Source organism: Agelaius tricolor, unplaced genomic scaffold (genome assembly GCF_023055355.1).
Source record: "Agelaius tricolor isolate 1412-34295 unplaced genomic scaffold, bAgeTri1.0.p SCAF_7, whole genome shotgun sequence".
Classification (NCBI taxonomy): domain Eukaryota; kingdom Metazoa; phylum Chordata; class Aves; order Passeriformes; family Icteridae; genus Agelaius; species Agelaius tricolor.
In genome coordinates this window covers 6667354-6692283 of record NW_027269267.1, presented here as the reverse complement: position 1 = coordinate 6692283, position 24930 = coordinate 6667354, and the positions used below count along the sequence as shown (strand labels likewise).

The 24930-nt window shown below is 43.4% G+C and overlaps 1 protein-coding gene across 10 annotated transcripts in view; it reads left to right on the top strand.

The window, feature by feature from the left end:
• The window catches only part of KDM6A (lysine demethylase 6A), a 153391-nt gene extending 144602 nt beyond the window's left edge, over positions 1 to 8789 (top strand). For 4 of the 10 annotated variants that reach the window (XM_071430276.1, XM_071430271.1, XM_071430272.1 and 1 more), the window contains 3 exons: positions 3083 to 3209; positions 4130 to 4300; positions 6539 to 8789. In XM_071430276.1, the coding sequence (XP_071286377.1) occupies positions 3083 to 3209; positions 4130 to 4300; positions 6539 to 6568 (328 nt within the window). In that variant the 3' untranslated portion in view covers positions 6569 to 8789. The other 6 variants (XM_071430275.1, XM_071430269.1, XM_071430270.1 and 3 more) reach the window with 3 other exon arrangements.
• Positions 8790 to 24930: the final 16141 nt, after the last annotated feature.

Below are 24930 nucleotides of genomic sequence, written 5' to 3'. Positions count from 1 at the left end.
TTGAATTTCATCTTGGATAGATGGCTTCATTGTCATCAGGAAATAAAAATGAGTGACACAGCTGTCATCTTTTTGCTGAGCACAGGTCTGTCAAAAATTGCATGTCAAAGATACATAAAGTGTTAAGGTGGTTTTGACTTCTCTCTCTGGGACTTCTTAGGTACAAAAGATTAGCTCTTGGAAAATAATAAAAAGTAGCTTCTAATTTAATTTGAAAGATAAATACAAATATGTCTTAGTGGGTTGTGTGAAAGTAACCACTGCAGAGTCAATAAACTAAAATTTGAGCATAGATGTAAATATTGGGAACCAGGTTAGTGATGAAAAGAAATGGAGTAGCAAAAGAGGAAAAGTAATAGAAGGAAACTTTGCTTTTGGAAGAAATCTGATGCCTCATTATATTTTTAGTTAATGTGCAGTTCAGTGCTGTCTTGCAAGATAAAGGTCAAAGAGCAAAACCTGAAACTTTCTCATGAGACGTTTCTTAAAGATTTGGCTCTAACAGTAGAAGTGTGAGCAGGAACTGAGCAGAAAAAAATTATTTAAAACTTGGCTGAGGGAGGACAGCCCTCACAAAAAGAAAAATTAACTGCAAACCTCTTAGATGGGAGCCAGAAGGACTTTTACAAATGCATCTGAGGAAGAGAAGAATTTTAGAGGTAGAATGAGCATAGTAATAAAAGCTTAAAAAATTAATTCCAAAGTAACTGAAATACTAAGTTCTATTACAGAAATAGTTTCAGAAATGTAAAAGAACATGACATGGGAGAAATTATTTTGCACAAAATCATGAAGTTAGGTAAAATACTTTTCAGTATCAAGGAAGATGTATTACTGGAAGGTACAAGAGATCAGTTCTGCATTGCCATTGGGATGGTCTCCACACTTTTGAGAAGTTTTACTGAATATCTTAGTACTTAAATGGCTTTATCACTGCTCTTCTAGAATAAATCAGGATTATGTCCATTTTTAATTCTCTTCTCTTGAATATTTGAATTTGACTGGACATGATTTACTCATATCTTTATGCCACACCTGCAAAGACTTTGAGAGGGGGATGGTCTAGATTTTCTTCCAATTGAATTCTCACTGTGCCAGAATAAAAACTGGCCTGCAGTACTAAAAGCTGACCCCATTGAACTTGCACACTATCACTTTGCTAGGAACCTTTTTGGCTTTCTTAAGGCTTCCCAAACTTCAGGAAATTGTGCTGCATATTCACAGTGAGAGTTTGTATCCTTTCTCTCAAATTTAAATGCATGAAATAGTTAACATTTACATTTTCAAGTTTCATTACTGAGACCTGAATTTTATCCAAGGAGGGGGGAGTTCACCTTCAATCTATTGTTTTCTGCTTTGTTTGTGAATTTGGCAAGCATTGGAGCAGTGTTGTAAGTGGGTTCATTCTGGGCAGGTTTTTGTTCATAACTGTAGCAATAGAGAGCACTTTGAACATAATAACACTTTGAAAAGTCTTTGGAAGTCAGGAGTGAGGAACAATGGTGGCAGGTGTGCAGTTGTTCTTGCAGTTGCTCTTGGGGATGCCCAAAGACTTTTCCAGGTAACAGCAGAAAAGAAGAATGGTAGCTTTTAAGTTTATTTTAAATAATCAGGCTGTATTGCATAAATGAATGCTTTTCCAAAATTTCTGAGCTTGTCAGGAGCACAATAACCCAACACTTGAATGAATTAGTATTTAATCTATCACCTGTGGTTGGCCTTAACATCATAACTCACATTCACATCAAACTTCAAAAGTGTTGAAGGAGTTACAGCTTAAGGAGCTGCATAATTTTCTTGGAATTGGGTACAAGAAATTGAGATGTTTAACAGGGAAACACACTTTCAGTTTTGTGTTATCCTTACAGTGAGGGTGTTAGTGAAGCCATAGTGAAGCCCCTGTTTTAGTGAAGATGAACAGTATGAGTGTAAAACAAGAGGAGAGTATTTCAGAACCCTGGGATTTTATTAACTACTTGGAAGCACATGAAAGAAATGTGGTGTTTTTTAAAATAGAGAATGCATTACATGTTTCAGGCTCTAATGGGAGAAGGTTCAAGTTGAAAACAATTGATAGAAGTCTTGAGCACTTCATTTTCTGTCCAGTGTTTGTTTTTACCCTTAATTTTTTTCAGTCTTCCTTCTGCTTCTAATGAGCATGTAACATAACCACCCTGTGGAGGAGAAAATTGAAGCCTGCAAAGGCTGCAGCTCAAATAAATAGAGTAGCTGAGAGCTAAAATTATTGTAAATAACATTGTAATTTAGAAATTTGGCGACCTATTTTGTCGGTTTTTTTTTGAAGAACATACATGGTTCATAAAATGCTAGAAAACAAGTTGCATTTTCTTGTAAGGACAAGAACTGTATAAAATTGTGATATAAAATTATTCAGTTGTTTTTTGGTTTTTTTTGCCTTTGCAGGGGGTATGACAGGGAATTGTGGGTTTTAATTTGACATTTGAACAGTTACTCTCTTCATTCATAAAATAAGTGCTAGAATTATTTTTTTGTCAATTTTTTTTTCATAATAGCAACCTGTCCTTTTCATGGGAGAAGATACATGTTCATAGATTCTATTCCCACTGTGTGTAAAGTGATTCCTGACAGAACTTGGGGTTTCAGAAAACTTGGGATAATAAAGTTTTAATAGTGCTGAGAAAGTAACAGGAGTTTTAGGATGTTAAAAGAGTCCTTTGGATCAGGCTATAGTCACACAAAATGTAAACAGCTATGCTGAACTTGGCAGTGCAAGCTAACTTTTTGCTGACAAAGTTATGGTTCAAAATAAAATGCGTGGATTGCTTTTGAAAACACATTGTTCTGTTGTGCTTAAAAGAGCATTCATGTATTTCAGTCAAAAATGAAAGGTACAGGGCAAGGGGCAGTCCTGGAAGAGGTCCAGAAGCACAAGGTCTGACTTTTCCCCAAGCCATGGGTCCAGTGATTCTTTCTAGGCAGCTGTTTCTGCAATCCCAGAGGAAGAAGAAGCTCCAAGTGCATGGTCTTGGAAAAAGCTGAAGCCTTCTTGAGTTCTGCTGTCCAGTTGAATGTTGACCTGAACAACTGCTTTTGCTTGCAGGTACTGCCTGTTAAGAACTCTCAAACAGTGTCAGACACTGAGGGAAGCTCTGATTGCTGCAGGAAAGGAGATTGTCTGGCATGGACGAGCAAAGGATGAGCCAGCTCATTACTGTAGCATTTGTGAGGTCAGTGAAAATGTTTTGGGTCATCTACTCTTGTAATATTTATTTAAATTTTGCCCTGTCTTTTGTTGTTGATGATGTTTAAAGTTTGCTTCTAAGCTGCAGCATCTGCTCTGTGCTGTAAGCACATCTGTGTGATGCAGTGGTGCCTTCCAGGAGCTCATCCAGATGTTTTTCTGGACATGGGCTGTATTTTGCTGAAGGCTCTACCACAGCACTTCCACAATATTGTTTTTCACTGGGTTGATTTTCAATTTTCAGTTATTATAAAATGTTGTTGTCCCTTCCTGCATAAAATTTGATCTGCTGAGCTTCATTTTAAAGGTACATTGGTCTTCCTTTCAGAAGTCACCAACACACCCAGAAGAGAGAGAACTTAAGTCCTTTTTTTCTGCAGGACATCCCTTTTTGCTGCATTTTTTCATTCTACTTACTGTTAATAGTTGCTTCAAAGTATTAGATAATAATTTTCATGAAGTTTAAAAGAAAATAACATTTTCTAACCCCCTGAAAATCCATTTCTAGTTATCCTCTGACAGAGCCTCTTGGGCAAGATGAGCATGTGGCTCAGTAGTAAGGAAAAAACAAACTTCTTTAGCAGACAGTAAAAAGGAAAAATAAATATAATTTTTTGAAATCCTCACCTTACTATTCAGCAGATGAATCCTGCTTTGTCAATATTGACCCAAAGCTTTCCCATGGTGCTGTTCATGCAGACACCCTAAGTGTAATATTAGTGGTTTTACACTGCTTCACTTCTCTGCCCAAGCCTTAGGAGAATGGATTTTCCCTGAACAAATCTAATTTTTCTCTTTGCATGCACAGGGTAAGCTTGTAAATCTTGAAGAAAACGCCGTTCTCATGGTTTTAACTTTTTAAAAAATGAAATTGTAACGCTTGGCTTTCTGTTTCCTGTCTAATAGGTGGAAGTCTTTGATCTGCTTTTTGTCACTAGTGAGAGCAACTCTCGAAAGACCTATGTTGTACATTGCCAAGACTGTGCACGAAAGATAAGCACGAACCTGGAAAACTTTGTGGTGCTAGAACAGTACAAAATGGAGGACTTGATGCAAGTCTATGATCAATTTACATTAGTAAGTCAAATTAATAAGTGGGTGCATAAATACATTATTTGTAAAGCAGTTGTAGACTGTCTTGGTGCTCCCTTGTACGAGTACCACGGACTTTCTGATTCAAATGGAGGTTTGGGTTGTGTGTGATATTTGCAGAACAAAACCTGAAGAGTCAGAATTGTGTCAAATACTACAGTAACTTACTGCAGAACATAACCACTGAGTTTTCAGGAAAAGTATGATGTTACAATTCATAAAGTTGTGGCTTTAAAAATCCAATAGAGATCACCTGAAGACCATAACTGGATCAGATGGAGATGGGAAGAATCAGGACAGTGAAGCTTGGAGAAACTAGCACCAGGTTCAAGAGCATCTCTAATACATTGGTTGTGGTATGAAGTCAGTATAGCAGCAGAGCATCCTATGCACTCAGACCCTTCCTTCCCCTTCCCCACCCATCCCCTCCCAAATCAGCACTGTCCTTCTGCTTAGCAAGTGGATGCTCTCAAACAGTTCTGTCTCTTGGCTTGGGGCCTCCTTTGCATTTCAATTTAAAGCAAAAAGCCTCTTTGCCATTGTAGCTCTGTGCTATATATGGCAGCCTCCTGCTTTGAACTGCGTCAGCACAACTGTCCTAACATTTCACCCAGGTTTCATTGTTCCAGGCAAAGATGGCTTTTTTTGTAACCACAATGAAAGTGATGCTGGATGTATTGATAAGGCTTGGCTTTCTGTCAAAGGAGACAAACATTGGACTAAGTGTTATGGGAATTTCATGTTGGGTTTAATATGACAGCCCAGTAAGGGCTGTGCCTTTCGATTTATTTCCAGGTGCTGCAGAAAATGTGTGTTTAGTTTTTTCATGTGTTGGTAGCATGCCAAGTTGTGACCTTCTGAATTAAGGCCTCAAGGTTCAGCAGAGGCTGGCCAGAGTGTGGGACCATGTCCTCTGAATTTAATTCTCTTCATTAGTCCCACAGAGCCTGGATTGGTTAAACTTCAGTTCATGCTTCTAGAAGGTCCACTGTCATTATAGTCTGTGAAATGCTGCAATTTCAAAGTGATGATCTGTTATAGAAAAACATATAAATAAACACCTGTTCTCAGATACTTCATCCAGTTGAGTGGAAATGGGGAAGAATGTTTCTGTATGGAGATGAGAGGGAGGGAGGGGTATTTTGTTGTCTGTGCTTATACATTATATAGGTAACAGTGATGATACTGTCCCTAGAACAAGGGTTCTCAACCTGTGAGTAGCTCCTTCCCCCACCAAAACTTAAGGCTAAGGACACTGATAATTGTTCTCGTATGAAGTTGCTGTGCCATTCATTTCTTTCAAAGGGGATACACACTCAATTGGGAAGAGTCATAGCCCAGAAGTGACATCTGTCTGATGTAGGAGGAGAGTTAAGGTTTGTTGTAAGTCACAGGATGAAGATAATCTCAACTGGCAAAGGTGAATTATGCCAAAGAGAGACTGGGGTAAAGCACCAGGAGCAAACAGGGGGATGAGCCAGTGTTACAGTTCCATGGCTAGGTTCTCTGGTATGATCTAAAGTGTCTTTAACAACTGTGAGGAGCTTTTTGAAGGGGTTCCACAGATGAGCAGGAAAAGAGGAGGAAATGCCATCAGAGACTCAGTACTTTGATGGAATGCCACAAAGTGCAATACTGGGAAGCATTTAGGTGATTTTCTGGACCTCCTGGCAGCTGGCAGGAACAAGACACCTCACTTCATTCTTGAGGCACTTGGTCCCCATGTCAGAGAATCTGAGACCCCTTCCACAGATACCTTGACCTCAGGGGGGTATGTTACTGCTCAGGTAGAGGGGAGGAGGGAAAATGAAGCCCACAAAGACTTTGGAGAGCCACAAATGGACCATCTCCCCATTGGTAAACAGGTTGAGAATCCCTGTTTTAGATTGTGTAAAGATATATCTATACTGAGGCACATGGAGCCCTTTGCTGCCACAGTGGGACTTGGGGCTGCTCACATCATATTAACACAGACGTCCCCACAGAATACTCCAGTCTGCAGTACAGGCAAAATCCTAATGCAGAGTGTTCATAAAATACATGTTGTATTTGAGTAAGGTGGAAAAAAAAATGCCACTGTTCTCTCTAAAGTGTCCTGAAGTGTAAAAAGAATAGCGTGTGTGTGTGACTTTTAAACTCTCATGGTTACGTTTGTGCAGGTCTTAGTTAAACACAGAGTTTTGCACCCTTGTAGAAAAGGTAATTTAATGTTTTCTCTTTCAGGCTCCTCCATTGCCATCCTCCTCATCTTGACATTTTTTCATGGACATTAAATGAAAACTTTTCTGATATTCAGGAAGTGACCCAGTTCTGCACCACTGATTTTTGTAGCTATCCCGTAAGGCTGCTGGCTGAAAGCTGTGTCTATGCAACCTTCCAAGTGCGGAGTGTCAACCAACTGGACAGGAGAGAGCACTGCCTCCTACTCCAGAACTCAAAACAAATAAAGCTCATCCAGCTGTACTTCAAAAAAATAATTCCATGTTTTGTATATATCTGACAAAACTGGCAACATTATACAGACTACTGACTTGAAGACCACCTCTTTTGTATTTCTCTGTTTCTGGGCTGATGAGTTGGTTTCATCCATTTTTCCCCCTTCAGAATTTCCCTTGGAAAAAGTACTAGCTTAGCTGGTCATTTCTTTGTAAGGTAGTTAGAAATTTTAAGTCTTTCTTTGGGCAACTTTTTTTTTTTCTTTTTTTTTTTTTTTAATGTGAAGAGTTAGGTGATATAAATTTTTTACTGCTTTTATGTTTTTCTGTCTTGTTTTGAAACCATGACGGTTACACTTTTGGTTCCTAAATAAAATTTAAAACAATTAACAGCCAAGTCACAAAGATAAATGGGTTGCACATAGACTAAGGAATAAACTTCAGATTTGTGATTTTTGTTTCTAATCTTGATGTAAATTTACACTATTTATAAATACATATTTATTGCTTGAAAATATTTGTGAATGGAATGCTGTTATTTTTTCCAGATTACCTGCCATTGAAATTTTAAGGAGTTCTGTAATTTCAAACACTACTCCTATTACATTTTCTATATGTAAATAAAACTGCTTAGCATTGTACAGAAACTTTTATTAAAATTGTTTAATGTTTAAAGTTTTTCTATTGTTTGAGTTTTAAAAAGATTTTATGTACAGTGCCCAGTTTTTGTTCTCTTTGAATCTGATTATATATATTTTATATATACTCTTGTGCTTGTGTATATATATAATATATATAGAAACGCGAATATAAATATGTGTATAAAGATTTAGAGACTAAATTTTTCTCGTTTTAAGTTTTACATCTATGGTAGATTTGAGGTGTCTACTGTAAAGTATTGCTTACAAAAGTATGATTATTTTTAAAGAAATATATGGTATGTATCCTCAAGACATAGAATGACCTTCAGACTGGTTTATTGTTAAATTGCACTTTTTGCAATAACAGACCAATAAATAGTTGCTGCCAAAATGTAGTAGTAGAAAATAAGTAACGGCTAAATTTTAAAGCTCTTCAAGAAAATACCAACTTTGACAGGAAGTTTGGCACTAGTTTTAGAGGAGGAATGAAGAAGATTGAGTTTTGGTGGGGATGTTCTCTAGATTTCAACCAAATTGCAACTTATATATTACAATATGTTCTATTAACAATTTTAAAAGTTAAGACTGAATCATCTTGGCGTCATTGTTGACCCCAAAAAAAGGACGTTGTTTTGTGGTATTCTATTGTATTTTCACATATTTTGTAATACAAATTCACTGGTAAATTTTCGAAGCACTAGGTTTATTTAGGACAAGTTTATAATATATCATTGTAACAGTTTGCAGTTTTAATGATGGTATTTATTTTAAGTTGCTCCTTTCTCATTAGCTTCTTGAAAATGCATTAAATCTAAATTTCAAAATTGATAGCTTCCTTATCGATCAGAGTTGACTGATGCAGAAGGTTCTGCATCGAACACTTTCTCATAATTTCTCATTAGTGGGGTATGTTAGTGGTTGCATTGTTAAATTTTTTGTAATCAATGTGAAGTGTTCCAGGCACAGAGCATGCAGATAGTTCCTTTTGAACAAAAAGAATCGCCTCTTATGTTGTAGCTTCAAACTGAAGGGTGTTTTAATGAAGAATCAGCACAGTTTATCTAATGCTGTTACAACAGTTTAACCACAGGTAGAGCTGACTTTCTTGCTAGTTCTCACTAGTTGGACAAAAGCGTGTAGAGATTAAAGAAAAGCATAATGAAATGTTCTTGCCAGCAAAATTATCAACTAGCAGTTAGGAAGCCAGTATTTGCAGTGCTGTAAAGGTGTAAGTCTCAGCTCTTGATAACAAACTCTACAAATCATAATTATTTTTTTTTACTTATGTATTTTACGCAGTCATAAATATTGTAATCTTGACAAACCATGCTGCAACTGAAAAGCTACTCCTTTAAAGTAGTCTTAAACCCAAATAAAAGCAAGATACACTTACCTCAACTAATGGTAAACAGAAGGTCCTCATTTCTCAGTGCTGTAAAAGAACATTGCTAATTAGGGAAAGAAAAAAATCGTGTGCTAATCAGAAGGGCTTTGTACCTTTCCTTCCCTTTGGAAAAGAGGATATGGCATTACCAAGGAAGAATATTCATATTTTGCCAATGAGCAAGTAGACCAAATGAGTAGAGCATCAGGCAGCATTCCTCGTGCTGTGGGAAGGGTTGTCATGAATTGGAATTGCTGCAGGGCTTTAATATTTTGCAGTTTCCACACTTCTTAATCCCACTCTGCTCCCAAGCAATGGACAGTTTGGATCTATAAGCTGCTATGATTTAGAATGCTTTTGTTTCACCTTATTAAAGAAGCACAAGTTAATATTTCGTCAGTTGTACTTCTTAAGAAGCACCTTCTGCTTCTTCAGTCATGAAGCACACGATGCCAAGTGAGGCATTTGTAATCTCTGGGTGTTTCCAAGCATCAGGAGTTGGGCAGGGTGGGGGGAGGCTGGAGTCTGGAGCTGAACTTTCCAAGGAATCTTGGGGCCCTTAAGCTCCACAGCTGAGCCCTACTGCAAGTGATTTTGATCTGCTTGTAGCTACTTATTGTAGTAGCAGGCAGATTTAAGATGAAAATGGCCAAAGACGTGGCGTTTGTTGCAAGAATTTTCATTAAGTTACAGGCTGAGAGAAAAGTGATTCTATTAGGAGATGGATAAAACCAGAGATAAAAATAGGTGTTTAAAAAAATAGTATAAAGTTGAATTACAGATTAGAAGGAATTCGAAAGTAAGAGCAACATTTGCTACTGAGCTGTGGATCTGAGAACTGTCCTTGAGGAGCTTGACAAATAGGGATCCTTAAATGAGGAAATAAATGGTTGTGTGTTTCTGAGCTTAATTAAGTCCTTCCATAAATATATTCAACAGCATTTGATTTTAAAGCTTTCCTCTGGATACATAATTTGGGAGCAGTTCATCTTTGCTTTTTTGGAGAAGTCCTACCAGTGGTTACAGTTTAGTAGTAGTGATGTTGATATCTATATACGAAGTATTTAGATAAAAATCACTGGAAAGTGAGAAGTATCTACTGACAGGAAATCCCAAAGCTTCCTGAATTTGTGTGGCAGAGGACTTGTTGATCCTAAAGACAAAGTACCCTGAATCTGTGCTTGCCATGTGGAAGAAGGACTTTCCAAGTAGCATTAAAGTGATGATGCTTTGCTTAAATGAGCACAGCTTGGCTAAGCTGAGCTGATTCTTGGGTCAAAGGTGGGCAAGGCTTGGGGATTTCACAGCTAGGAATTTCCTGGCCACAAATACATTTGTTGGTTAATAAAGAGAAGGAAGATGCAGGGGTTCAGCCAAGACCACAGGGAAGAGGGTACTCATCCTTGGTTACTGCCCTGATCCTGAGAAGGGTTTCAAACATGGTACTTAGTGCTGGGGTTAGGAGGGAGGAGGGTGTTTAAACCTGAGCTTAGTTAGGTCAGAACCATTTTGTGTGGAACCAGAGCAGAGCCATGATGGGAGCAGCAGATGAGTGTGGGAGGAAAGCTTCATGTAAGGTGGACTTGTCCATGGGAAAGCCGTGGAACTGTTGGAGCAGGTTCAGAGAAGGGCCATGAAGTTGACAAGGACTGGAGCCCACCCCCTATGGAGACAGGCTGGGGAATTGGGGCTGTTCATCCTGGAGAAGAGAAGGTTGTGTGGGGAGCTCAGAGCACCTTCCAGAGTCTGAAGGAGTTACAGAGAAGCTGGAAAGGAACTTTTCTGCTAGAAACTGTAGTGACAGAAAATGGGGGATTGGTTACAAATTGAAAAAGAGGAAATTTAACTCAGATATTAGGGAGAAATTCTTCTGTGTGAGGGTGGTGAGGCCCTGGCACAGGTTGCCCAGAGAAGCTCTGAATGCTCCACCCCTGGCAGTGTTCAAGGCCAGGTTGGATAAAAACCTTGAGGAACCTGGTCTGGTGGGAGGTGTCCCTGCCTATGGCTGAGTGTTGGGACTAGATGAGCTCTAAAGTCTATGGTTGAGTCTAAATATGATTCTGTGATCTTCCATGGCTGCTTTAGCCATTGTGGGAACAGGCAGAGGAATCCCTGCAGCTGCGAGCGCACGGAGACAAGGCTGGTGAGTGTGAGGGTTTACTCAGGGACAGGTCAAAGCCAACCAGTGCTGCCTGTTCCCATTGCACCGGTGCTGAGAGGAGGGAGGAGGGGTGCAGGTGGTGCCCACACAAGTTCAAGCACAGAATGGAGCTGAAGCTCAGCGCCAGGTGAGCTCAGTGCAGGGCTGCTGCCCGAGGGCCCTGTGGAGGAGAGCACAGGGTGCCAGGGATGAGGCTGCCAGCAAGGCAGCAATGCAGGGGAGGGCACAGGGCAGCCTCATTGCAGGAAAACAAATTTATTCCTCCAAAGAGGGGAGAGCAAGACATTTGGGGGAGGTGGAAGGTGACATTTCCTTGTTGGTGCTGGAAACTCGATGCAAAGCTGAAAGCGGAGGAGAGGGAGAGCAGTGCCGGGCAGGGCCCCTGTGGTGACAGGGACATGGGGAGGGGGTGCAGCACAGCTGTGTGTCCGGACAGGAGCACAGGGACCATCCTGAGCCCCGCAGGAGCTGGCCCCTGTCACCGCAGCAGGGAGGAGCTGTCCTGTCAGCTGCTGTGCCCAGGAAGAGCAGTGCTGGCCTCTCCCATTGCAGTGGGATAAAGGGAGCAAGGATGGGTTGTAGAGGTGAGGGGTGAGGTGCCCTTATCCGTATTTATTTTGGGATGTCATAAAAACACTGAAGGGTTGGAAGATGAGAAGAGGCACCTCACTGTGGCAGCAGCAGGGAGGGCTCAGCTCCCAGCCTCCCTAGGGCAGCAGTGTCAGTGTTTTACTGCAGTTCCTGCTGCCAGGACCTTGTTAAAGGGTTAAAATGCAATTACTGCTGCCCCTCCCTGGGGAACAATGGGGCTGTGGGCATGCACAGCAATTAGGGGACATGAAAATGGATTTATCATCCATTATAAATGGATTTATCATGGATTTATCATTTATCAATTGGTGCCCATTGGGTTGGGCACCAGGAGGAAGGAGGAGCAGGGAGAAGCTGGCTCAGCTGGCATAAGAGAGGAAATTATTCCAGCCCTGCCACAGGGCTGCCTCCCTCCTGTCCTGCCCCCAAGCTCCTGACAGGCAGTGGTTCCTCTCTCACAGTCTCACAGAAGAGCACACTCTGCTTTTTATTAGGATGGAGCACTGCTCTCAAATGACATCCTACCTTTTATTTTTTTCCTCATAGAAGATATTTTCAAGCTTAGGACAGAGCAATTTAAAAGTAGCAAAATCCCAGGCAAGGGTTAATGGATGGGCTAATGGTTAAACAACTAGGCTAAAAGCACTGACTCCTTTAATGCACTGAGCTGGAAGATTCTTGAAGGAGTCACACCCAAACAACTCAGCCATTGCCAGAGTCCATGGGAGCACTGAAACGTGGCAGGAGAGAGTTGGCTCCAAGTACATGTTAAAATCATTGGAAGAGTCAGGAAGGGACACCACAAGAGAAGATTGACAGAAGAAGTAGCCTAAGATGTGTGCTGGGCTATCATTTAGTTCAGCCTTGTGGGCACAGAGAAAATGAACAGGCATCAAGGATGTTTTCACCCCTTTCCTCCTCTGTTCTTTTCATCACCAAATCAGTGGGAAACTGAGCAGTCCTTTGAGGAAATTGGCCTTTTTCTTGTGGCAGTGGTCAGTCAGCTGCAGCTGTCAATGCCATATGCTGAGTGCAGCATGCAGCTCATGTCCTGGATGCTGCTGGAGCTTTAATCTGTTCAATTTTAACACATATAAAATTTAGGGGTTTGGGGTTGTTTTGTTCCCCCAGAACATCACTGCCAGTGGGCTGTCCCACAGGCTGGCCTCCCAGCAGCAACTTGAAGGATTTTTGTGGCATCTGGAGAAGGCTGAGAGGTGGGCAGTGGGTGCAAACAGGGTTTGGTCACCTGCCTGCAAGCAAGGTGCAAAAATGTCCTATTTAGGAACCAAAGTGGTTCCTAAGGTACTCATTGGAACCTATTTAGGTTCCAAAGTGGTCCTCAGGTAGGAGTGAACATTGGCTACTGGAGGATAAGTGATCCTCCAGGAACAGCCTCATTTGGGCTGTGATGAAATCCAAGGACAACCACTGGGAGCCAGTCACAGTTGCCACATGTTTGGGGTTTTCTGGGGGGTGCAGGGGGGAGTGTGAAGGGCTTTTTAAGAGTGGTAGCACTAGGCAGGGTATCCAACGCAATGTGATAAGAGCATCTCCTGTGGTTCCAGTTGTTGAAGACCTCCTTAAAGGTCAAATGCCTTCTTAGTGAACATCTGCAAAGCTATTCCAGGGGCTCAGGAACTGCTGGCAGGCTCGGGACAGACTTACAGCTCAGTATTTATGTGCAGAACTTTGTCTTGAGATGCCAGTGTTATCTCTGCTGTCCCAGATTAAACGGTGACTTAGGGATGTATCCATTGCATACAGAGCAGCTCTCCCAGCTCCTGGGCTGGGCACCAGGAGGAAGGAGAAGCAGGGAGGAGCTGGCACAGGAGTGTAAATTGTTCCAGCCCTGCCACAGCACAGTGGCTGCTCGAGTCCCCTGGGCTGTGTGAGCCTTCCAGGAGCACAGCAGCTCCAATAGGATTCCTCCAGAGTCCTTTTGGAGAGTCCAGGGCAGGGCTGGGTGCTCACCCACACCCCTTGGGAGGGGCAGACAGCAGGAGCTGGGAATGTCTTGGAGAGGGTTTGCGGCTGCTGCTTTTTAATACTCTGCCCATCTTGTTACCTCCTGATGCTTCCCAGGCTGGTGAAACCCTGGAAACCTCAGGAGAGCATCCAGAAAGGTTTGGTTTTAGGTGGCAAAGAGGCTGTAATTATGCTTGAGGAGGCAGAAGTGCCCGGGCAGCCCTGGGATGCTGATATGCAGCCATCAGATAAGGGTGAGGATACTGGATGCCTGGCTGGGAGATTTAAAAATAAAAAATTGGTTTCAGTGACAGGTTGATGGGGTAAAATGTTGCTGAGAAACAGCAGTGTGGGCTCAGCCCAGGGGTGCCTCATGGCACACGTTTTGCATCAAAATACTGAGCTTTGGCTGAGAACCAGCCCAAAACAGGCCCTGGGCAAATGGGCATTTTAGGAGAAAAATAGCTCAGCTCCACATGTGTCTTGGTTTGGAAAGACAGGTATCTGCCAAGGAAGGCAGGAGCCTCCCCTGAAATGGAAAACTGTAAACCCCCTCCCTCAGAATTGTTATAAATTTGAAATTAAGGGGCTCTCAGGCAAAAATATCGGACCAGGAATAACAGTTCTTTAATAAGGAAGAAAAGAAAAATAAAATAATCAATGCAGTACACTAGAACAACACTGACAGAGTCAGAACACAGCCTGACACCCTGTGGGTCAGGGTGTTGGCAGCAGTCCCATTGGAAATATGGCTGCAGCCCTCCTGGAGTGTCAGGGGTGGTTCTGCTGCAGCAGGGATCCTGGAGAGAAGGATGTGTTCTTCCTCTGAAGATCCAGGGGAAGAGGCAGCTGCTGTTCCTCTGGGAAATCCAGTGCAGAAGCCGTGCTGGTGTTCCAGAATCTCCAGATTATATCCAGGCAGGAATGCTTGGCTCCTCCCTCTGGGCTCACATCTCCCAATGGGATGCTGTAGTTCTTATCAGCCATGCAGGGACATTCAATAGCTGTTATCAGCAGATGTCCCCTCCTGAGGGAGGAGTGATTGTGGAAGAGATAAGAAAACTGCCCACTGAACAGCAGACAGGTGCCATACAGATGGCAATAGAATACAATTTGCTTGGCAATCCAGGACAACATGGATTAGGTTTCCTTCACCATCATCCATTCCTGCACTCAAATGCAATGAGATTTTGATATTCCTAAACATGGATGAGGGAAATTGCTGTGTCTGTGTGTTGTAACCATGTGATTCCAAGTCAAGTTGCAGCCTCACAGCTGAATCTTGTTTCAACACCTTCATTCTCAGGAGGAATTTCTTCACTGAAAGGGTTGTCAGGCAGTGGAAGGGGCTTCCCAGGATGGTGGTGGTGTCACCCTGAAGTGCTCAAGAAACAGCTGGATGTGGCATTTAGTGCTGTGGTTTGATTGGTGTGGTGGTATTTAGTCAAAGGTTGGACTTGATGATCTTGAAGGGCTTTTCCAACATTAATGATTCTGTGATTTTTTTAATCTTTCAGCTTTTACCCATGTTTTCCAATCAGATCTTCTGCAGGGTTGTCTCTAAGACAGATACAGACATTTCCCCTGTAAAAGAAAAAAAAAAGATCAGGGGAAAAAATACCAGTTTTTGTGAGAAGTGTTTTAGTGATACAAGAATACCATTTTTTAAAGGTAGCAAATGAAGCAGAGAAGCAAATTCTGGCAGGGCAAAAGTCTGGGGAGGCAAAAAATTGTTTGACTGAGTGCTTTGTAAACCCCCCTGAGTTCTGTTAACAGAGAAATAATGTGTGTGTCAGTAAGTGATGATACCTTTGAAAAGCTGCTTCAGCAGCTCCAAAGTGAAAGCAAAGGTGGAATGAGTTTTCCAGCACTGAGCAAAACGAGTTGGCAATTATCATAAGTGCAACTTCAGTTCCTAATTTTCAAAATCAGTGCAAAATGCTGTTTACAGAGCTCGATGGAGCCTCCAGCAATTAGGGCTGTGTTATGAAGAATGCCATGGCTAATGCTCTCTATGGCTTATTTACACAACCACGAGATGGGAGAACATAAGAACAGCATATGAATGAAGTGCTGCTGTGTTTGAATAGGTATTTGATTGCCCTGTGTGTGCCAGGAGCTGCCTTTTCCAGCTCTCCCTGGTGTTCCTCCACCTCCCATCCTGCCGGCGCCTGCAGGGCAGGAGCCCCAGGCCCTGCCAGCACAACCCATGGCTCCCTTCCCTGGGGCTGTGGCCACGAGATGTGTTGGGTGTGATGCTGGACTCTGCTGAGCTGTGCATTAATGTGGAAACTGCGCCACAAAAATCAATTTGGCCTCCAGCACGGAAACATCCCCAGCCCCTGTGTGCTGTGGGAACGCAGATGCCCTGCCCTCAAAGCACCTCCTGTGCCCCAGCAGAACCTCCCAGGGGGGCTGGGGGTCACAGGGGTGGCCCTGCAGGGGTGCTGGCTCCTGGAGCAGGGTGCTGGGCCAGCTCAGCCCCTTCTTCCCTCGCTGCTCATCCCCAGCCAGGCTGAGCGCGGTGCTTTCCCACACGCGTCTCTGAGCTCTGCTGAGGAAGGGTCTTGGAAGGAATGAGGAGCTCTGTGCTGCTGGATTTTGGTACCTGGAGAGAGGATAGAGGGGTGGAGCACCTCGCTTCAGCGTTTCCTTTCCTGCCTGCCAGGGATCCCCCACCTTTGGCCGCAGGGCAGCAGTGGAGGATGTGAGTTTAAAAAGTGGTGTTTTCTCTGTCTGAGGAGAAGGGACGTGCATTTCTTCTCATCTTCCAGAAGCTGGGTGGTGTGACTGCTTTTGAAAAACTTGAATACACAGAAAAAAAAAAAAAATCTCACACAGAGAGGAAGTGCTGCTCATTGCTCTGTGTCTTTTTTTTTTTGCACCTCCTTCCTCTTCCAGTTTGTTTGGCAAGCTATCTTGCTTGAGATCTGCCAGAGAAGAAGCCCTCTTTCTCTCTATTCTGGCAAATCTCTTCACTTCTTGAATGTCTCCTGTGCCTTATTTGTGTGCTCATTTTGGTGCCTTTCAGTGGCTGTGCTCATGTCTCCTTCTCAAAATATCTCCCTTTCTCTTCACATTTATCTCCATGCTGTCACTGGCAAACATCCCTAGTGCAGCCTTTCTGTTCATTGACACCCTCTTTGTGTCTCAGCCACGCTCTTCACCTTCTCTTGGTGGATTTAATGCTCAAAGGGGAGGAAAAATTTGGGTTTGAAGAATAGGTTGGCATTAGGAGAAACTTCCAGACCAAAGGATATCATAAAGCAGTTAGCTCAATACTGTAGGTAGGTCTGTGCCTGTCACTGATAATGGCAAATCCACTGGGATACATGAAAAATAGTTCTTTGTAAAACAGGCTTTTATTTGTCTCATTGCAAAGTGATTCATTTGTTTGGGCTGTCTGAGAAAGCATTAAATGTCTTTAAAGTTTTAAAAACTGAAGGCATAATGTCCCTCCAATGCTCCTCCACCTTAGTCCCCATTACCAAAATGCTGTTTTCAATGTTGGTTTGACTTGAATTACTTTGTGGTTCTCTATTTGTTGGGTTTTTTTCACATTTTCCTCTTGCCATGCTAAAATGCTCCGGGTCATCACTTCCCTCCCACACAGGGAAGTGTGGAAGTCTTTCCCTCCTCTGCCTCCCTCCTTTATCCCCCAAGGTTATTGACCAGTGGTTATTGGGTCAGCAGAGGAAAAAAACTGAGAAAAAAAAATAGAAAATGAACTAGAAAGAGTTACATTTACTTTTTTTTTTTTTTTTTTTTTTTGCAGTGAAACCTCATTCACAATTTCTGCTTTCTTTAATGTGTTTGTTACACCTGTTTGGATGGCAGGTTCCCCTGAGCACAGTTCATCTCCTCTGATGTGCAGAAGCACAGGACACCTCCTGCCTTGGGGTTCTCTGCCCTGCCATGCTCCCTTAATGAAGCTGGAATTGGAGGACCCAGTGCTGGTTTGGGTGATAACAACATTCCCCTGTTCCTTCTCTTTGGGGTTTCTTTCATCTTCTCTGGGACCACCACAGGGAAGTTTTTCCTCTGGCACCTCTCCAGCTGCAGTGGCTTCCAGGAAAGAGTTCCTCTTCCCTGTCCCTCATTTCAGGTCAGAAAACACTTCTGTCTCCTTTTCTGGAGCGAGGAATTGTCCCTTGGGAAGGAGTCTGGGATCTCTCTGGTCCTCTGAGAGAAATGACTCAACTTCAGTGAACATAAGGGACTGAGGATGGTTAGGAGGAAAAACAGAGAGAGCTGTTTTGGGTAAGACATGAAGACAACTTGGTCATGGTGGTTAATTTCTCCAAAAAGCCAAGAAGGACATGAGAAGACAGGAGAAGGGACAGCTTCCTGAGCCTTTTGAGCAAATTCTCTGAGCCCAAGGTTTCCAAACCCTGAAAAGCAAACAAAGAGCAGAACAACTCTCTTGGACCATTCTGACTTTGTGAGAGCAGAGAGAAACCTGTATCAATCCATGTACAGCCACTGAAAGCTGTTTCAGATGTTGAAACAAAAAGTCTCTCGAGGATACCAGCCCTTGAAAATCAAACCAGATGCATTTTTGCCTGATAACTTGCTTTTGATTATTATGAAAGTTTGTTCTGAATGAACATTTCCAGGCATGCAAAGTGGCTAATCTGGCAAACCAGCACTTTAATAGATCTGGGATCTCAAAGCTCCCATGTGCCATTACACAGTGTTCCCTCCCTCCTACTCACAACTCTGATGTTAAGACAGTTTCTTTGGATCAGGATAAGGTTATTTCCTTCAAGTTGGGTTTGGTTTGGGGTTTTTTTTATTCCCCAGAAGGAGATATCAGTGAAAAATTAGGGTGTTTCCTTGAGAAGACAGTGAGTCATTAGTAGCTGTGTTGCAATAGCTTTATTCATAAATACTGTTAAATTATTCACATCTTTAATTTTACAGACACTGCAAAACTTAAGATGAGAAAGATGTTTTCTTGGTCAACTGGACACCTGACCACAACCTGAGACATCACCCCAGGAACCCCAATCCTTGTTCCTGCCATTCCTGTGACATTTGGAGTTCCCTTGGGCTGGACCAAATCGCACTGGGCCAAATCTCTGGTGTTGTGTTTGGGGAGGAGTGTAAGAAACAAGACAAAGAAGGATCCTTGTCCTGCTGTGTCCCTGCACTCCCTGCAATCCCTGACGTGGGGGATTCCTCTCCTCAGGCCCATGGCATCCTGCAAGGCTGATCTCTCCAGGGAAAACCCTCCCACGCCTGTGCCCCTCCAGTTATCCTGTTCTCCTCTGCACTGTGCTGAAACCCCAGCTCTTCCCAGGCTCCCTTGGCTGCCTGAGCTCCCTGGAGCCTCTGCTCTGCTCCTGGTTTCCTCCCCATGAGGAGCATCTGCCCTGGATGGAATCACACACACCCTGAGCAGGGCTCTTCACTTGCACCCACTGGCTGCTATTCCCACCCATTTTTCACCATCTCTACTGCAAAACAGCATCAAAGTCTTAGTGCACCCTCCCTCATGTGCTCCTTGCTCTCTCAGAGGGGAGGTTGGGCTGGGGTTTACCTGATTTTAGTTTTAACAGAGTCACTTAAGCTTTTACTCCTATTTCTTCTTTGAAACACCGCCCGTGACTGTCATTGCAAAATCCTGATTTCTTCATTCCTTGGGCTGCCTTGCACTGAGATTTCCTGCTGGCCTCAGCAGCTCTCCTGGCAGACTCTGTGCCTCTGATGTGTTTGAGAAAGGGTTCATTGTCAGCCTCCACGCTGTTAGCAAGTCACTCCTTGGATTTCTCTTCTGGGGCTGCCTTACTGTAGCCTTGCATCTAATTTGCCTAATTTCTGCATCTGATTCCTCCCTTTTGAAGGGTGTCTGTTTGGTTAGAATTGCTCCCTTGTGCTGCTGTTTAGCCACCTGGGGGGTGTGTGTGTGTATTTTTTATTTATTGTCAGCACACATTTACTGTGAACTTCTAATGTGGTGTCTTTAAAGGGATCCCACTCTTGCAGGGCTCTTCAAGAAAAACTTGGGCAGAGATCACAGCAGATCCCACTTTCCCATTGGGCTCCATATATGGCTTAAAAAAAGATATGAAGCAGCTCACAGCTGTTCCTGCAACCTGCAAATCCAGCCTCCAGAATTTTCCCTCTGAGTGAGTTCACCCCTCTGCCAGGGAGCCATCCCTCCATCCTTGTCCAGCAGCAGGAGGGGGTTTGGGGGATTGCACCTGAGGGCCTTTGCTCCCACCTGCCCCAGGAGAAGCTGCCCAGTGCCTCAGAGTGTGCTCATGGATCTGGGTCTGCAGCAGGGAAAAGAGGGAACCTGTGGTCACAGCTTTTCCAATAATTCCTTATTTTTGCCTCTGTAGTACTGAGACCCCTGTCCTTTAGCTCAGTCTGTGTTTCTATCAAATTTATGAACAATTCCTCTCATGAAATCCCATGAACATGGACACCTCTGGGAATGACAGTCTTTTGAAGGCTCTGACCCAGTTAGAAAAGTCCTGTTTTCTCCATGCCTTTTGACCTTTTACACTTCCTCTTTGATCTGCCAGCGCTCAGGAGTTTGACTTTTTTTTTTGATAAATATACACATTTTTTTGGTGGCACCTCAAGGTCATATTTGTACTCCTGTCCTCCATTCAGAAGCTCCTTTTTCCTGCCCTCCTTCCCCAGTAATTTTATCTTGCTGCACATGCCATGCTGCAGTCATGCAAAAGTTGTATTTTTAGACAGCTCTGCTTGGCTCCAGCCTGAAGACGTGCAACCATAAAGTTCAGTCAGCCCTTCCCTGGGGTTGGTAACCCCAGAGCTCCTGTTGGAACAAAAGTTGGAATAAAAGTCAAACTCCTTGACTTTGGGGAGCCTTTCCCTAAGCACTTTGACAGAACAAGTCAGCAGCTGGGGTTTTTTTAGGTTTTTCTGGTCATTTTACTCACAGAATGCAACAAGAGCATTTCCTGCAGGTTTGGATTTTTTGTTCACACCTTGTAGACACAAACTCCTGCCAATATTTGTCCCCAGTCAATGCAGCCATTTGATGGAAAGCCTCCATCACCTCTGGCCCTGTTCCTCTGATCAAACCTGGGAGGTTTGATCCTGTGCATCAACAAAGGCAGCCCATGGGAGCCTCTAAAACCCACTATTTCCAGGCATCACTAGAGGAATGAATCTGCCTGGTGGAAAAGGACAGGCAGAACAAGCAGTGCTGTGAGTGGAAACAGGAAGGGATAACAAATTGATTTCCTGAAATCTGGACAATTGTTCCCATCCCTTCTCCACCTGCTGAAGGGATTTCCATTTTGAAACACCAGCACTGATGCAGGGGCTCCTTTCAGGAGTGTCTGAAATGGTGCCAATGCCCTGAATGGGTGCAGAGGTGTTTAACCCCAGCACTTACCCCAGCAGCATCATTGTGCCAGCACCCTCCTCCTCTTGGCCTTAGCAGTGCCTGAACTGTGCACAAATCCCTGCTTTTTTCTGCTCTGTAGAAACAGTGCAAACACAGAAAGGCACTTTTATTTTCTCCATCTTCATCTTCAGGTGCTGAGGAAAAAAAATGAGTAAATGTTTACAACTGTTCCAGCCAGAGCAGAGTGAACACCCAGAGGTGATTTTCTCTCTTACTTTTTCTGCACCAAGAATGTGAACAGAGGGAGGTCTCAGTGCCTGAATTATTCCAAGTGTCTTCATAATTTTTTTTCAAAGCAAGAAAACCCACTATTTTCAGGCATCACTAGAGGAATGAATCTGACAAGCCCTTATCCAAATGTTTAAATTTTGAAAGGGGAAAAAAACCCCCACCCACGTGACTGACAAGGTCCTTTTCAAACACATAATATGCTGAACCTTGCATGACATTTCTGTGGGTGTTAAGTCTAAAGAGCTATCTTTGCATGCAATGTAGCAAATGAACTGTGTAAGGCGAGGGCTGGAGCTCTGTGCATCCTTGCTGAGTTGTACTAGAGCACTGGAAAGCCTGACAAGCTGCTTCTTTCCAACCTGCATTTCCCCAGGGAACAGGCTGGTGTATTCTTGCTCTTCAAACACCTGAAAAGTTTGTTCTAGACTAACTATTGTCATTTATGCTGCATGTTGCAAGGAATAGATATTGTGGGGCTTTGTGGAAGAGCAGAAAGGTAGAATGATGCAAAGTAAAGCTATGACTGTAACAAAACGGTTTGAAGATCTTTGTCAGGTGTCCCTCCCTAGTTTTCCACCTGTCTTTTCTTTCCTCTTCATTTTTTTTCTGGACTTTTGGGTTATCCTCACCCTTCCCTGGGGTCTCTTATCAGTTGTTCAGGTCACCCTAAAACCCCACTGTCCCCACTGTGGCTGAGACCATCCCTCTGTGGAGGAGAGCAGATGAGTCTGCCCATATTCTGTAATCCAGAAGGTGAGAACAGTGCATGCCCCTCCCAGCCCCCCAGCCTGGAGCAGCTGTTTCATTTCATTTTCCTTCCCCTGAAATTCCTGTTTGTGTTTTTGTAGCTTCAGGATGGCTACCAAGCTCCTTTCAGCACTGAATTAGGGGAACAGAGGGTACAGTAGCAGGCAGACTCACCTATTAATCAAATTCATGTGTCTTGGTGAGCCAATTCAGAGCAGCACAGAGCTGGTTCTTGTGATTTCATAACATCTCATGACACTCCATATTTTTGTTAGAGCTCTGCCTTTCAGATTCATGGGATGATGGGAGAAGCTGAGGAAGAATTAGCAATAAAGCATCTAGAGCACCTGGCTGTAGAGAGTAATTGGCAAATGGGACCCAAGTGCATCCTAAAGTCTCAGCAAACCAGAAAGCAAATAAAAAGCACCTGCAAACAACTGATGTTGGCCGAGCTTGCTGGAAAGATGCATGAAATGTGCTTGACTGGCTGCTCCTGTGGAGTGGCGCTGCTGAGTGGTGGTTCCAGGTTCTCCAAAATGCCAAAAGAGAAGCTGGGAGCTGGCAGGGAAGGGGATGTGTGTTTGTGTGTGTGTGTGTTTGTGTGTGTGTGTGTTTGTGTGTGTGTGCAAAATGTGGCAAGAAGTTATCACCCACGAAAGCAATGGAGTGGGAAATCTGAATCTCCAACCCCAGGATGTGCAGCAGCCTCAACCCCCTGAAAAAACAACAGTGTCAAAATACACTGCATGTCAAAATAAGGCCAAAACCACAGTTTTACAAACCTCTTGACATGAAAACTCTAAAAATATGTGGGACTAAGAGAGACACCTGATAAGCAGCTGGGCATAAAGGCAGCTGCAAACTACCCAGAGAAAAAGGAGGTGCTGAGGCTGCCTGGGAGATTGGTGGAAGATCTGCCACCATCAGATTCTTGTTCTGCTGTGGAAACAGCTGAAGTTGTTACCAGGAACAGTTTGCAAAGGCTCAAACAAAGCCGCTGACAGAAATAACTCGAACACAGTGAGGAAAAAATTGCTTGAGAGTTCTTTTGGGAAGGATTAGGTTTTAAATAATTGCCATTTATAAGTTAATTTCACATCCTTTTGGAGTTTGGCCTACTAGGATTTGAAGGCTTGACTGAAGCTGGCAGACAGGGTGGGCACTGATTCCAGAGTTTGACTGCCAAGAAAAAGGAAAATATTAAGAGTAAAAATTGGCAATTCTGAAAAAAAAAAAAAAAGAAGGCCAGAGAAATACAGGGAAATGAGATTTAGTTTAGGAAAATTATTGTTCTCTGAGCCATGGACTGATTTTATGGCTGGTTTATTAGTCACAGTTTTACATGAGCCTGGCCTTTGTAATCAATGTCTGCAAAGAAACTGGTGGAGAACACAGCTCCCAGTGCTTTAATAATTTGTAAATCCACAATTTCGTTATTTTTAATCATGAGTGGTTTTTTTTCATTTAAATTCGTATCAAAGTCTATTAAAAGCAGTGGGGAGACTCCTCTCAGCTTTAGCAACTTTGAATCAAGCCCTGTAAAAATAGATGCTACGTGTCTCAAGGCTTCTGCTGCAGCCTTGCAAAATGAGTCCAAGCAGCAAAGTAAAACTCTTGTGTTTCTGACCCCCATCTCCTTAGGGCTGTGGGCTGCCAGGGCCTGTGGGACTCTTCTCTGTCCTTTTGCCCAATGCTGGGCTATTCCTGAGGGATCTGGGCTTGCTCCTGGCATTCCCTGCTGAGCACACACATCCCCTCTGTGTTTCCAGCAGTGTGGGATAATCTCTGCAGGAAAAGGGGCCCAGAGCTAACACCCAGCTCTCAGGTAAGCCCATTCCCCAAGAGACTGGAGATGCAGACAGATTGAAGAAGAAGTGATGGAAGCAGGTTGTTAGACAGCCTTGTGCATCTCAGTGAAGGACATGTTTCTCTTTCTGGAAGAGAGCCATGATGTAGAAATAGACTGAAAGCAGGAAAGAGGGCTGCAGTGGCTGAGGCTGTATATTTAAACCTCTTTGCTGTCTGACCATCTGGGCCTGCAGCTAAACTTACCTACAAATTATTTCCAATGTTTCTACATCTTGAGAGGTAAAAGGTGAACTTGGATACTTCATGCCAGGAAGGAAGGCAAAATAATTGTCCTGAGTCAGATTTCCCCTGTGTCAGACTCTTGTGTGGAGTTTTGGATGCCCAACCTGTTCCATCATCCTTCACCCACCCCTGCCTGGAACCCCAGGCTGGATGCTCTGTGTGCACAGAGCCCCTCACAGCCAACACAAAATCTGGATTTTCATTCCTTCTCTGTGCAACACAAGCCAGAACAACCACTGGCAATGCAAACGCACTCACATCTTTTTCTGCCTTTACATTTTTAACAATTTTTTTTTAAACCATAGCTAGAAGAAGACTCTTTCCATGATGAAAATTCTTGTGGATGATCCAGAAAGCCTCATTTCTCACTTAGCTCAGTCAAATTTTCTCAGTGATTCCTGCATGCCTGGATCCCAGGAGAAAGCCCCAAGCCCAGGTGAGGTCTGTCTGATCTCTACACATCAGGAAAGGTTTGGTGTGGGCTTCTGACACCTCACAGGGAGCTCACATGAGGGGGACTGACAGATTCTGGGTGAGAAAAGTTGTGTTTTGCCACTTTTGCAACCATCTTGTGCAAAATGAGGCACCTGGATCTAGCCCTGGTTTGACAATTGCTGTGAAATGTTTCCAGAACAACCCCAAATTTTAAGTGCCTGACTCACTCCTCTGGGGACTGGCTTACCAATTCCTCCTCTGGAAGGCAAATGGATGAGGATTGCTGTAGCTCTTGCTGGTCAGAACTTGGATCTCCCCAGCTCTTGGGGGGTGCCCCAGCACCTACACTGGAGTATTGAGTGTTTGGCAAGTCTTGTCAGGCTCAGTGTAAATTAATGTCTCATCCTCTGCCTGTGCTCCTTCTCCTCTTAAGGTAATTTTTCCATTTGAATGGTTTTGTGCAAATGGTTCCTCCATTTTAGAGAGAATAATGTGAAAATATCTGCTGAACAATCCCATCCCAGAGCTGGAGTTTTTTCCT